The 15,207-nt window shown below is 41.5% G+C and overlaps 1 protein-coding gene across 1 annotated transcript; it reads right to left on the reverse strand.

The window, feature by feature from the left end:
* Positions 1 to 9,897, reverse strand: loxa (lysyl oxidase a). The gene is made up of 7 exons (XM_061747276.1): positions 9,124 to 9,897; positions 7,507 to 7,615; positions 6,997 to 7,128; positions 4,337 to 4,493; positions 758 to 853; positions 561 to 676; positions 1 to 484 (listed from the first exon to the last, which is right to left on the reverse strand). The coding sequence occupies exons 1-7, from the start codon at positions 9,740 to 9,742 to the stop codon at positions 478 to 480; spliced, it is 1,236 nt and encodes a 411-aa protein (XP_061603260.1). The 5' UTR covers positions 9,743 to 9,897; the 3' UTR covers positions 1 to 477.
* Between the last annotated feature and the right edge of the window lie 5,310 nt (positions 9,898 to 15,207).

Raw genomic sequence — 15,207 nt, forward strand, 5'->3', positions numbered from 1 at the left:
TACATTATCACAAACTTTTATTCAAATAAGATTAGTAACTGAACACATTTCGCAATTAAAAAATAACTGGCATACTTTCATTGTGATTTAAAAAATAAGGCATGTTATTGTATTATGTTGTAATCAATTCTCATTTTGAAGATTTTAATGGTTTTTATTATTTACGATGCTTCATGGGGAAGAAGAGAACAATCAAAAGTAAAACGTAAAATATAAAAAAAAAAGAGACTGTGAGAAGTTAAGGAGAAAAAACAGGAAGAAAGGAATGAAAAATAACGTCCAAATCTTAAGAAAACAATTATTCAAGGGACAGGGCATGCACTGAAAATAATTTCTATTTATGTCCATATAAACTATGAGTATTCCAACATTTCAAATTGTGTTAAACAATGGCTCGCTTGTGCTGTAAATACGTTCAGATGCAGTCCTCCTCAATGTCAGCCACACAGTTGAGATGCTGTGAACCATTACCCTCCATCAATACCTGAAAAGTAACATTGAATCGTAATTAGGAGAATATTTAAAGGCTCATGGGTAAGGTATGGCGAGCCGGTTCTTACGTTGCCATGTGACAACCAGACAAGTAGGCGTAGTTGCCCGTGTAGCGGACGTCACAGCGCACGATGTTGTTGGTGTAGTCTTCTTCTGGCACCTGATAGAAAGGATTCACGCTGACCTGTGGACAAAAAAGTGAACAAGATGGCAATGATGACAAGAATGCAGTAAATACGTCTGGTGACGTTTCCATGCGGCCCACCTTGAGGATGTAATTCCCTGGTTTCACGTCCGTGATGTCTATCCACTGGCAGTCAATGTCTGCGTTGTAGGTGTCGTAACATCCTGGACTCAGACCCTGGAAAACGGACGGCACCCATATGAATTATCTGTATAAACAATCACTTTTAATACAGAGCTGTACACATTTTGTCCTAGAAATGGGCATAATTCATTCTTAGGAATTCTGTCTGTTGTGTAGAATTGATTACTTGTGGACAGTACAGTGACTTCAGGTTAGCACATCTGCCTCACAGTTCTGAGGTTCTGGGTTCGACTCCAGGTTGCGTTTGCATGTTCTCCCTATGATTGCGTGGGTTTTCGGCGGGTACTCCGTCTTCCAAAAACACACTGAGGTTCCCTGAAGAATTTACATTGTCCATAGGTTTCAACGGTTGTTTGTCTGTATATGCACTGTGATTGGCTGGCGACCAGTCAAGGGTGTACCCCGCCTTTCGCCCAAAGTCAGCTGGGATAGGCTCCAGTTCAATGAGGACAAGCGCCATGGAAAATGGATGGATGATTAATCGTGCCTTGAAGCAATTGTGACCAAAGTGGAGTTTAAAAGCATCTAAAGAACTGCAGGATGCAGAGAAACAACACGTCTGGTTGGAACTAATAAAGCACGAAACTCCCCGGTACACTAACTGGGATCACGTCAAAGGCTATTGGAATGCTAATCAGTATTTAACATGCCAGGGAACTTCTTTACAACACGTGACAAGACACCATGCTTTGATTAATCTGTTTGAACTGAAGCTACCCTATTTTACCTGAGGGGATAAATGAAAGTGTCTATTTAATTAAGTGAGACGTTCATTTAGTTAAGCAAGTAGTTCATTTGTTGTTTGGAAGTTTAACGCGACAAAAAAAAACAGCATAATCAATTTCTCCATAACTTTGTTTAGGGGTGTTAATTGGATCCAACAAGGCATTCAATTTTGGTTAACATGATGTGGGTAGGCGGCACGGTCACCGACTGGTTAGCACACCTGCCTCACAGTTCTGAGGACCGGGGTTCAAATCCTGGCCCCGCCTGTGTGGAGTTTGCATGTTCTCCCCGTGCCTGCGTGGGTTTTCTCCGGGCACTCCGGTTTCCTCCCACATCCCAAAAACATGCGTGGTAGGTTGATCGAAGACTCTAAATTGCCCGTCGGTGTGAACGTGAGTGCGAATGGTTGTTTGTTTCTATGTGCCCTGCGATTGGCTAGTGACTTGTTCGGGGTGTACCCCGCCCGAAGGTAGTTGAGATAGGCTCCAGTAGCCCGCGACCCTTGTGAGGAGTAGCGGTATAGAAAAAGAATGGGTAGATAGTTCTTAAAATGCAAAACTGAATAGTCCTCTGGCAGTGATTCTTTTACGCACCACTAGAGGGGGCCTGTGTGTACATTAGTCAGAGCTCTTTCGTTAATGGCACTCGTAACACAGTTTAAGAATCACTGTTTTATGATGTTCAATTTGGTGCTGATAATCAAAATGAATTATATATATGTATATATATATATATATATATATATATAAAGTTCATCTTAAGGGGAGGTCTGTGCCCCAATGAATGTCATTTAACAATATGTTTATTATTGTGGCTTCAGTTTACACTAAGAGTGAGAGATGTTTCTAATATTTTCCGTGGGTAAATTTGTGCTCAAAGACCACATTTGATTTTTTTAAAATGGACAGATAAATAAGTGTATAAGAAATAATTTAAATAATAATAATTTGTTTTATTATTCCTAATTTATTTAGCAGAAATTAATGAACCAATTATTTAATAATTTCATGTAAAACGTTATGTAAAATGTGTTTTTGTATTTTACATTTAAATAACAAATTATTTGATAGGAATCAAAGAAATAATTTTTAATGTTTATGTTAAATCCATCCACCAGCCATTTTCCGTACCGCTTATCCTCACTAGGGCCGCGGGTGTGCTATTTTTGGGTGAGAGGAAGGGTACACCCTAGGGCCCCCCTGTCGGGTTGTGTGGGGCGGTGGGTGGGGTGGGGTGGTTGGTTGGGGGGGTGGAATGGGGTCCATGCGGCCCCTGCTGGGTGGCTGGTTGTGGGGCACCTCGGTGGGGCCGGCGGACCGCCCTGGGTCCCTCGGTGTGGGACATGTCTCGTCCGCCGGGCTGCTCTCGGGTGGACCCCTGGGCCTGATCGCACCCCTCTATTGATTGTGTCGGGTCCTCAGCCGCCGCGGTGCGGCCACAGCAATTACAGGACACTTCTGTCAGTCTTTGTGAATGTAAAACGGTATCAATTTACTTGCATGTATCCGCTGGCACACACCCCGAGGACTCTTTCACTGGATGTGGGGTCACGCACTTATTGCAACAAATAACTCATGAATATGCAAATTGCTTGTGTATCCCCTCACTTATACTCTTGTCCTGTAGTCTTTTATAATTTACATAATTAATGCCAGGTGGGACGGTGGCCGACTGGTTAGAGCGTCAGCCTCACAGTTCTGAGGACCCGGGTTCAATCCCCGGCCTTGCCTGTGTGGAGTTTGCATGTTCTCCCCGTGCCTGCGTGGGTTTTCTCCGGGCACTCCGGTTTCCTCCCACATCCCAAAAACATGCATTAATTGGAGACTCTAAATTGCCCGTAGGTGTGACTGTGAGTACGAATGGTTGTTTGTTTGTATGTGCCAGGCGATTGGCTGGCAACCAGTTCAGGGTGTACTCCACCTCCTGCCCGATGATAGCTGGGATAGGCTCCAGCATGCCCGCGACCCTAGTGAGGAGAAGCGGCTCAGAAAATGGATGGATGGATGGATGGATAATTAATGCCACCACACTTCAGTTGTACAGCCGGGTTCACGACCCTTGTCCTGCATGCTTCTTCTCCTGTCTTTGTCCTGTTCTATCTTGTCCTGTCCTTCCCTCACAGGATGTAGCACGACAGCCCCATGCAACACTCATATTTCATGTTTCATTGTGTAATGATTTACTTCTCTTATCCTGTTTACAATTAGTGCTTTGTCTTTTGTCTTTGTTTCTCTCTCCCTTCTAGAAACTTTGTTCTGTTTGAGCGATCAAGTCTGATTCTCAATAAACCTCCATTATAATACCACAGCGGAAGGTTAAAAACTCCACTGTGACGCAGTAAAACTGTTCCGGCATAAAATGGATTTTCCATTCTGCTTGACCTAACAGCCGAACAGGACAAAAAAAACCACACAGGCACTGGGAGAACATGCAAACTCCATACATGCGAGGCCGGGATTTGAACCCTGCTCCTCAGAACTGTGAGGCAGATTTGCTAACCAGTTGGGTACCGTCCCGTCTTTATGTAAAATATATTTTTTTCAATATTTAAAATAAATAAACTGTCTACATTTTTAATTATTTTTTTTTTAATGTACAGTATATGTAAAATTGTTTATTTTACTAATATTTTTATAGTTACACAAAATCAATTAACCAATATTAAATTAGATAAATGAATAAAACATAAAGAAAGAATACATTTTAATGAGCCAGATTTAGGAGGAAAAAAAACAGCAAAATTTTGGCAACAAATATTACAGGACTGTTGATAATTGACGTGTGTAGCACCTGAGTGTGTGAGGTACAAGCATAGCGCCTGTAGTAGCCATAGTCGCAGGATGTGTCCTCCAGGCAGAAGCTGACTTTGTGGCCTTCTGCGACTGACCGCTGCGTGGTGGAGTCCAGCAGCTCGTAGCGACTAAACTCGTCCATGCTGTGATAGTGCCTGTGGGTCCACACCGCCATTTTGTTACACACTTGTTCTCAGTACACTACATTCCTTCTAATGCAGTCATTCTCAAACTTCATACCAAGTACCACCTCAAATAATACTTAACGCTCCTATTGCCATCTTAATTACCAACATCAAGATACAGTAACATACAGTAGTAAGCCTAAGTGTTCATCAAAAACAAAAGAAAAATGTAAACTTGTAAATGGTTCAATTAATATCGCACATTAGTTGAAACATTTTTATTCAAATACATGTTTAAAAATGAACAGCTTTTAAAGATTAAATACAAATGTATTGTACAGAACTTAAAAGTTAAATACAACTGAACCGTACTTAAAAATGCACTGTACTTGAAAAGTACAAAATGTATTGTACTAAATTTAAAACAAGTTTAAACAGTATATATGCATGGCTACAATAATTGAATTGAATTGTGCAGCTATAGACAATGCTGTGAACATCACTCAAATCTGGTGAGCATAAAGCACCTTTGAAATAGGTGAATGAAGAGATCAGCTGACTTTGTGACAAAAAAAATAAAATCTACACAGCATCCATCAGCAGTGTTTTGGAGCTCGGCCACATGCTCTCCATTTATAGAAGGATTTGCAAAGACAGTTGTTTTTTTCCCTCCTCCACACATAACTATGGAATGAGGTCATTTTCTGCAGAATCAAGAAGCCAGTCATTTTTCCATTAGGGAAAGGGGCTCATTATTGCTGTTTGCTTTACAATGTCTGCGTTGTAAATGAACACAACTGAGAGATGGTGTGAAGTTCTCTCACATTATCTTGTGCTATCAATGTTACGAGAGCTAGCAGGAAGACATACCTACCTGACTTGTTGTCCTAAGTACGCATATACCGATAATCGGGCTGAATTTGAGTATTTCACTCCCTTCCAATCAAAGTCAACAAAGGCCCGATTGTGAAATGTCTCTAAAAGATTGCCCTGAGCGATTATCCTGTGGTGCCAGGTATGTTCAGAGTTACTTTTCCTCCCCACTCTGCTCGGAAAACCATCGTGGCCAACAATCATAAATATTAAAACGGTTCACTATTTACGATTGTAAAAATCAGCACTGCTGATTTTACCAGGGGACCATTAGTAATGACCATTAACGACTACTACTACTACTACTACAACTACTCTTTCTTCTTCTTCTTTGTATTTTTCAACAGTTTAGATGCCCTGTAGCACCATGCTGCCTCTCACAGGTCAGTCTAGGGACTATGACAGACATCTGGTTTTGGGGAGGAAGATATCACAAATGTCGGAGATATCGTGATGTGTGTTGTTTTCTGTGTTGTCATGGAGTACACTACACACTAGAAAAGCAGTAAAAAGTAAATGTAAAAAAAAAATCTTCATGCCAGTTGTGATACATTACGAAACTCTGACCTTACTGTCTGATGTGTGCTTTGTCTCACACTCCAATGGGCTGTATATTGTGCTGGATGGCCAGTTTTAACCCATTGTAGCGCAGCCTCTAATTAAGCTATTTTCAATATGACCTATTTTTTATTCCGCTAGCGTATGTATTTATACTTTCCCGGACGTACGTTGAACAAACACAAATCATTTGTGATTGCAGAGAAAGCTTCACATCTGAAATAGAATTTTAATATGTTTTTCAGACGCTTGCCACTTGTTGCTATGCAGAGTTCAGATGGCTCAAACCTAACTGCCAGTCATGCCTCGTCTGTTCTAACTATCGTCTGATTGTGTTGTAAACCTTCTGAGACAATGTTACTCATATACAGAGGAACCTCCAAATTCAAACAGTCTTAAGGTAGGAGGATTTGGAAAAGATTTTGGGAAACATAGGCCTCAAAAGTCATACAGAAACCTTCATCGTGGATCCTATTAGCGAGGCTATAGCAAGCCTTGTGAGACTTCAGCTAAGTAAGCTGCTAAAGGATCAACGTTACAATTTCGTTGCGCTTGTTCTTGGCTTTTCATACGCATGCACACACACACACACACAGACACACACATAAATGTATTTATATTCACGTACAATTTTTTATTTGACTTTTATGTGTAATACATTGTAATTGAATCATTACAGGTTTATTTTTTATTTTCCTATATTCAAGCACAGGGTTAATTATCAAATTGCATAATGTTACAGTTATAATATTAAACGTACTTTTTAGGACTAACCTGTGTCTTGTTTTGGATGAACACTTAGGCCTACTACGCGGCAACGCCACTATATTTGAATGTAGGTCATGATGGTGGTAATTGGAGAACTCAGTATTTTTGTAGGTGTTACTTGGTGTAATACGTTTGAGAACCACTGATCTATCTAATTGAACAATATCTTCATTGAAAAATAAGTGCGCATTTCCAAGTGAGCCCAAACCTTTGCACGGTAGTGTATCGTAACAAATGAACAAACTACACCACCCTGCCCCTAACCATCGCTGGACCCAAACAAGCTGAGAGTCATTTTGATAATAAGCCACTCTTATAGTGTCTTTATACCCACTGGTGACAGCTGTGCCATTCCCAGGCGTAGCGCGGTCTGCTGGGCCGGAAGTCGGCTGTACCCTGGTTCTTGACTCTCTGGGGGAAGCGCAGCAGCATTCGTGTGTCGTAGTCTCGGGCCAAGTAGGCTGAGCTGCAGAGAAGCGAGAATGTTTGTTTTTTTCCAACAATGGTGTCCTGACCAGAGGTGTAGCCTCTGAGGGAAAACAGCCTGAGCTTAAATGGCGGGTGGAAAATAGCACGCAGGCACGTGGTTGTTTGGGTTCGATGATGTGTTTACCATACCGGCTTCTTTTCCTCAGGCAAACTGTGATTCCATTTACTCCAGTCTGCTCCTGCAGGCTCGTCAGTGGCAGGATTTGGCTCATTTGACCTCCTCTCAAAGTTGCACAGGGGCAGAGCTTAGCCACAAGCACTTTATAGTCATGGCTCTGACTCTGAATCACACTAACTGCTATGTTGCTTTGTTTTATTTCAAAACCATCCATGACTAAAAAAGACAGCAGCCTACCTTGACAAACAGTTCTCCTCAGCTGCGCATCTGAGGTTGTACATCGGGGTGCTCTGCACGTAAGCGGCAGTCTGAATGTAGTATGGGTCAAGCACCAAATCTGGAAGACCTGCAACAAAGGCATTGTGATTTAAATTGAAATTCATGCTTAAATATACGGGGAAAATATGTAACTTACCAACCACAACATTAATGTCAACCAATACAAGGGCTGCATTTACAAAGATTATAATGCAATACAATGTTATGATATGTACATCATCGTTGTTGAAGTGAGAGTTGTTTCTAACATTTTATCTGCCTCATGATTATGAAAGGATTTATCACTGTGAAATTTCAGTCCATAGCACACATAGAACATTACAGGCACCTACTGGACACAGGTGTTGAGCCTTGGCACAGGTCTGCGTTCTACTCAATGATCTTGTTATCTTTGTAATGGAATTTTTGATACGTGTTTGTATTTCTTAATTTTGTATTTATTATTACATATTAAATTTAGTTATTTTATTGTTGTTTTTCCAAAAGTATGCATTTTATTGATTTAAAGACTTATTTATTGAATAGTTTCATATTTATCATAAAATTATTATAAATTAAATCAACTATGAATCCAGAAAATAAAATGACATTTAATTTCATTTTATTTTTAGGATTCATACTTGATTTCATTTTTATTATAATACAGTATATTTAATTATATTTAAAAAATCTTATTCATTACTAGGATTTTGTATTTAATACATTATTATTATTATTATTATTGTCTATCCATCCATCCATTCATTTGATTGTAATTTCATTTTTAAATCATTATTTAACAATATATAATACAAGTATTATTTCATGTTTATATTTTGTTTAAATAACAATACCATTTCTATTTATTATTGCTTTATTTTTTATTATTTTATTTTTATTTCACATTTATTATCATATATATAATTCCATCCATCCATCCATTTTCCGAACCGCTTATCCTCACAAGGGTCGCGGGAGCGCTGGAGCCGATCCCAGCTATCAACGGGCAGGAGGCGGGGTACAGCCAATCGCAGGGCACATACAACAAACAACCATTCGCACTCACATTCACACCTACGGGCAATTTAGAGTCTTCGATCAACCTACCATGCATGTTTTGGGGATGTGGGAGGAAACCGGAGTGCCCGGAGAAAACCCACGCACGCACGGGGAGAACATGCAAACTCCACACAGGCGGGGCCGGGGATTGAACCTCAGAACTGTGAGGCAGAGGGTCTAACCAGTCCTCCACCGTGCCGCCGTAGTTAGTTTGTATTGATTATGATTTCAAATTCATTCCTTTTCCCTGCTGCTTATGTTATTACGTATTTGTTACATATATTTACATATATCTAGCAAGGGTAAGGTACTTTGAAATATTGCCTGTCTCACTAGTGCACAGTATAGAAAAAGATACAAATATTAGAAGCACAGACACAGACGCACGCACGCGCGTACACACAATAATAAACCTTGTGTGTGTGTGTGTGTGTGTGACTGGATTGTGCAAGTGTACCGAATAAAAGTGTCCGCTGAGTGAACATGTGTTCATAGACTGTCTCGACGGTGTCCACAGAACCGAGCCCTCACACTTACCGTACTGATGGTACCTTGTGCCATATCCGGGTCTGGACGATCTGGACCTGGGCCTCTCGTACACGTCGTAGTGGTTGTAATAGGGGTTGTCGTGGTCCATATCGTAGGACTTGGACGGGTCGTAGGGATCATCGGCGACCATCACGTCCTCCCTCCGGGGCTGAGGCGGACTGACGGTCACCTTGGCCTGGGTGCCGTTGCTCCGCTGGCTCGGGTGGTCCTGGACCTGGACCCGGCGGTGCTCTCGGCCCCTGAGCAGCCGCTGGAGCGCGGGCGGGAGCGCCTCGGAGCCAGGCCGGGGAACGGGGGGCTCCTGCTGCTCCTGCTGCGGGGTGTCCGGCGCCCGCTGCTTGGCGTCGCTGATGATGGTGATTGGCCCGTGCTGCTGCACTTGCTCCTGCGGCGCACCGCGACGCCTGGCCGGCTGGTACTCGGCGCCCTGGCTTAAAATGCTGAAAATGTTGCCATTGTGAGACCACTGCAGTGTCTGCCGTAGAGCTCCTGGGTTATTCCCTTGGGGGGGCGCGGGGTGCCTCTGACAACGCGCACCTCGAAGGGTGAAGACAAATAAATAGACGCAGGCGAATGCGTAAAGCGGCGTGCCAATGCGTAATCCCATGTTGGACTCACTCGCGACCCTGGCACTTGTCTTCCTTTTAATTTACAAATCCACCATGTCAATTGGAAAGCTAACGCAGAGAGCACACACTAGGCAAGGGAACGTGTGAAAGTCACATCTCTCCACTCCTGCAGCCTTGCACATGCACTTAGTGATGAAGAGGAGGAGGCGGAGTTGTGACTTGGCACTATGGGACGGTTACACAAGGCTGTTACCAGTCATATAACAACTGAATACGTGACGTCTGTCAAGTGTCTGTATAACTAGTCGTTTCGTCGTTAGTTTTGCACCACAAAGCAGACTAATGCATTCAAAAAATGACCACACTACTACTATTTCTTCTCAAATGTGGTGCGAATAGTGCCGGGAAGTAACAAACAACAAATACTTCATTACCGTACTTAAGTTCATTTTCAAGTATCTGCATGTACTTTGATTGAGTATTTACTTTTCAGAAAAACCTCTCCCCCTATCTTGACCTGTAACTTTAATTCAAGCAAACTTGTAACTCAATGTATTTGTACGGAAAATCAAGGCTCGGCTGGCGTGGTGGTCGTGTGTGTTTGGGGGGGTTGCTCACCATCTTTCCCATGGGCAGGGGCATCACTAGGTTTTATGGATATGGGGGACTTAATCCCCAAGAGATACACAGGATGGGAGCGAAAGTAGCGCGCAAGCACAACATTTCATAAACAGCGAACATAGACTGAGAAATCGCTGTTTAACATTTTTAACTGGGTAAAAGTTCAGTCACCGTTAGATTTGTAGTGTTATTTCAGTCTGTTTTTTAAATACAGTACACAAACACAAGAAGCAAGTTTACACCATTAACCACAAAAAAAAAAAAGAAAACATTTGTACACATTGGTATAGTGCATGCAAAACTGATTGTAAAAAAATGTCATTGTGTTGTGACAATGTCAGCCAAGTCAGGCATATCAGTTATAAATATATATATGAGAAAGTTTCATGGTTTGGATAATGACACACTCCAAGTGCTCATTACCTTACACTATGAAGTGAAGGGAAACTCATAGATTTAAAAAGGGCTAAAGACACCACTGGGTTGGGGGAAGCATTGGGGCCAGGGGTGTTGAGCTGATGGATTATCCCATCGGCTCGGCGGAGTAAATGAGCTGCAGCAAAAAAGGGCAATTTATTTGCCCTGGCTAAAAGGGCAGGTGGCGCGGCAAATTGGGCACTCCTTTCGTCCAGGGCGAAAGGGCTGGTGTTTGAGAACCACTTGGGGTCTATCTGTACACGTGCCGTCCTACCCCATTCCTCTCCTTCGAACATCATAAGTCGTTCTCCATGAACAACAAAGTAACATGCTAACTAAGATACTGTTTGGAGAGATACATTTTTCTTAATTTTGTCATCTGTGTCACAATTGAACTGCCCGTCCCGCTCCAGAATCCACAATGGTAACGTCCAGGCAGTGGCCTACTACCAAACACAAAACTCTTCCGTTGACAGTTGAATCATGCACAGTGGCGTTCTGTGCTACTGAATACCGTTCGAGTTCTTAAATGCATTATTTCTCATGGAAAGAAGTTTATTTTCCTGACTTTTGGATGAACTCAGACTGTAACCAGACTGCAACACATCCTGCCAGAAGTCTGTACACCCTGCCACATTTTAATTGGAGGAACTTTGTCTTTAGCCCTACTTTATGACACCTAATGGCCCTTTATTACATTTGCACCACAGTCCCTAAACCTCTTCTCTAAAATGCGATACAAGTCGCATGTACATGGAGGCATTAGTACAGAGGTCCTCAACAGCTGAAGCTTAGAATTGAACTTTCTTATGAAAAGAAAGTTGGAAAGAAAGAGTCCCCAACACCAGTTTCATAGATTCACCGACTCACAGTTCGACCGATGTCTATCATAAGAGGACACACTGCTTTTTTCCCTGATGCCCGGAATTGAACAGGAAGTCAGTCTTTTTTTTTTTTTTTTTTTTTTGAAGCAGCCATTTTAGGTGAATTCCTTGACTTTGACGAACTTCTACAAGGAAATTCAACCAAATGAGTCCCAATTGGAAGCAGCTATCCAAGACAGTAGTTTAATACGGAAGTGACAAGCATTTTGCCAATGCCATGTAATGTGGGCTTAGCATAGGATCAAAGTTTAATGATTATTTTGAGGATTTACCATAGAAAGGGGGTGCGAGGGCTCGTTCAGCGCTGGTTGAAGCTTTGCTTGTCTTTGTGTTTTTTTTGTTTTTTTTACTGTATTATGTGCATTTTCCATCTTAGGGTACTTTAACCTTGTTCACGCCACTTTTTCCCAAACAAACGAATAAATACCAATTCAAACAATTGTTATTTAACATATTATTCCTTCTAGTTCAGTGTGAAAATCAACAATCAATAATGCTGGATTACTATTGAGCTAGATTTATATTATTTCATTTGACAGTTCGTTCTAAATATCTGCCAGTGAATTACAATAAAATGGTTGCTATAAATTATGATGTTTGAAGGATTGAAGAAATTTTTTTAAACTGGACTTCTTCAACTTTACATTGAGGACAACCTGCACTAGTTGTTATACTGAAAAATAAGTCTGCATTACAGCGTTGTGCTGGCAGAATTGCCACATTAAACCTAAAACGACTTTGCTACAGTCCTTTAAAATCACAGCCTCGGCTGTTAACGCCAGAGTTATAATGCTCAGTTTGGGAAACGTTAAAGCCTTTAATTTTCCTTAGTGTAGAAAAAAAGAATCTATACAGGCCACCGCCGTGACTTTGGTTTCATGCAGCCCCACACAAATCAACAGCAATTGGATTCGCGACAGACTACTGCTGCAGTAATGACATTTTGACCCCACTTGCACCCTTCATGTCCTCAAATGTACTAGTGACGGTGTGGCCACCAGCCTGCCTTCATGCCTGCCAACGGTCAGTAGTTTTTAACTTAATTGCTCATCAGATGCCAGAACAGGATGTGGAACTCCCTCCGCCTGCTATGTGATCCCATTGCAGTCAAAATGTCTCAGAGGCTTTTCTTCTACTGCATTCATTCACAGGAAATTTTGCTTTTTTCGGCATGTAGTGAATACATGGATGCAAAGGCTTTGAAAGAGTGGCCAGTTAGTCGTGCTCACTGGGTGCAGCGGCAGATATGAGCCACAAGCGAGCACTGACGGCTAATTGCAGATTTGAGACCGCGAAGACACCTGTAAGCTATTAACATATTCGGTCACTGCTCTCCTATTGGCCGCCAAGCTTGCGTCAACTGTGGTGTCCCGATGCAATCTTAGAAACTAGATTCACAGACCACTGAGAAAGGTATTCTTTCTGCTAACTTTTCAAAGTTCATGGTGTTTTCCTTTTTTATTTTTGCCTTTGCCGGAGAAAAGTCACACATGCAGTAACCAGTTGTTCTCTTCTGATTTTATCAGGTAGCCATTGGTAAACCCTATGACACTGAAATGGAACATTGGCACTAAAGTGGGGAGCACACATACGTATGTCTCCAAAAGATTATTCTGAGTAATTATCCTGTGGTGTGGGGTGTGTCAAGTGTGATTTTTTTTCCCTCCTGTTTGCTTGGAAAACGGTCAGGCCGAGAATCATAAATGTTAAACCTGTTCAATATTTAGACGGTAAATATTGAACAGAATCATCGAGTTGCTCATTGAGCTGACATCTCACATCGACTTTTGAAGCTTTATATGACTTTAGAGGCATATTTCTCCAGGAAATGTTATAACTACTACATGAGTGTTCAACTTTAGATCAATTCAACTGTATAAGAATAAGGAATGGGAATTGATAAGAATTTAGCAATTCCGATTCCCTTATCAAAACTGTTTATCAATCCTCTTATTGATTCTCATTGGGTGACGGAATGAAATAATACAAAGGATATACTGTATGATATATCACATCACACATGCACACAACTGACCAGCGTGACCGTAACAGTCGCCTCTTTAGCGCGTCCTCTCCGCGCCCTACTCTCCAAGCATGACAAATCAATTTACGCTCAATCCAACTATCACACTAACGTAACAGTTAGTTTATGCATGGGTTGACTGGTCATGCCTGGAGAGTGAGGTACAAGACGTTTATGCATGGGTTGACTGGCCATGCCTGGAGAGTGAGGTACAAGACGTAATAGAAAGGCGACTGTTGTTGTGTTACGGTCTCGGATGCTACAATAGTATAGCCAGAGAGCTAAGACAATACCCCACACATCAAAATAACTATATACTGTAATTGTCAGAGGGTTACATCACACGGTAGCGTCATGTTGGAAAAGTTCAGAACCAAAGTACATTTCTTGGGTGTGACGTCATAACACATTTGCCACGTAAGAGGAATCAATAAGCGGAATCATCTGGCAAGCGAACGAATGATTCCTAGGAATCAAATAACTGGGAACTGGTTCTCAAAAGAGCCGTTTTTTGATTCCCTTCCATAATTATAATATCAAAATATAATTTAACATAATTGTATTTTTCTAATGTAAAAAGTCAACAACATAAAAAGCTTCATACTCAGATAATCAGAGTATTAGTTTGTTCCCTATATAGGGTTAATGGTAAGTAGGAGTGAACGGTAAATTACTCGGAGGCAGTCTTACACTTCTCAGATAACAGACGGCCAGACATCATCATCATTCAGGATCACGTGAGGCTGCTAGTTCATCTTGTGTAAGCTGTGGGCCTGAATGGAAGCCAAATGGAGTCAGAGAAGCAGCCAAAAAGCTTTCCTCCCTGTAGAACCCATTGGACTGAGCACACACAAGATAAATATAAGTCTATGCCTCATAATTATATACGTCTTTGCAGATTGAGAGAAGAGATGGAGCAATACTCAGCCGGAAAAAATAATCCTACCTAAAGTAAACATTTGAATGACTGACTGCCGTGATGCTTTATTGCGGTACTCTATTACCAAGGACTTTATTGTGTTTAATTTCTTTGATAGCGCATCCCGAGAAAGTTAAAAAACATGGCTGAGTGAAACATACGGAGCCTGATCCAGCTGCAGCGGGTCACTGATGTTTTTTTGCCGGTAATTCACCGAACTGTCTCGTCTCCTCTCATTCCCTCACACATCTGTAAGGAATTAGCCAAGTTCTTTAGTTGCTGGAATCCACCAGGTCCACATTTTTGGCCGTTCGATTGAGCTGCAGGAATTTGAATCAATACATGCCTCCGATGAATTATAGCTGGCAGAACAAAGGGAGTATGTTTTTTTTTAAAAACAGTGAAAATATCCTCTGGTGTTCCACAGGGCCGTTGTGTAGGGCCACGTTCCTTCTTATGTTTTATGAATGATCTGCCAAATGTTTGGTCAAAAGGCTGCTAAAAAGATTTTTCATATTGCAGGGGTATTACTATTTTAGGGAAATATTTAATGCTACTTCCAAATTCTGTTATGGTCATTGCGGCTTTTCGAAGAAAAATAACAAGGAACAATGCAAAAGGAGAAAAGGGGCCTCCTGC

Source organism: Phyllopteryx taeniolatus, chromosome 15 (assembly GCF_024500385.1).
Source record: "Phyllopteryx taeniolatus isolate TA_2022b chromosome 15, UOR_Ptae_1.2, whole genome shotgun sequence".
Taxonomy (NCBI): domain Eukaryota; kingdom Metazoa; phylum Chordata; class Actinopteri; order Syngnathiformes; family Syngnathidae; genus Phyllopteryx; species Phyllopteryx taeniolatus.

Coding starts and splice junctions, on each gene's coding strand:
- loxa (XM_061747276.1), bottom strand. CDS start 9,742: ATGGGATTACGCATTGGCACGCCGCTTTACGCATTCGCCTGCGTCTAT. Junction 7,616..9,123: donor CACAAGGTACCATCAGTACG/GTAAGTGTGAGG, acceptor CCTTTGTTGCAG/GTCTTCCAGATTTGGTGCTT. Junction 4,494..6,996: donor GAATGGCACAGCTGTCACCA/GTGGGTATAAAG, acceptor GTGGACCCACAG/GCACTATCACAGCATGGACG.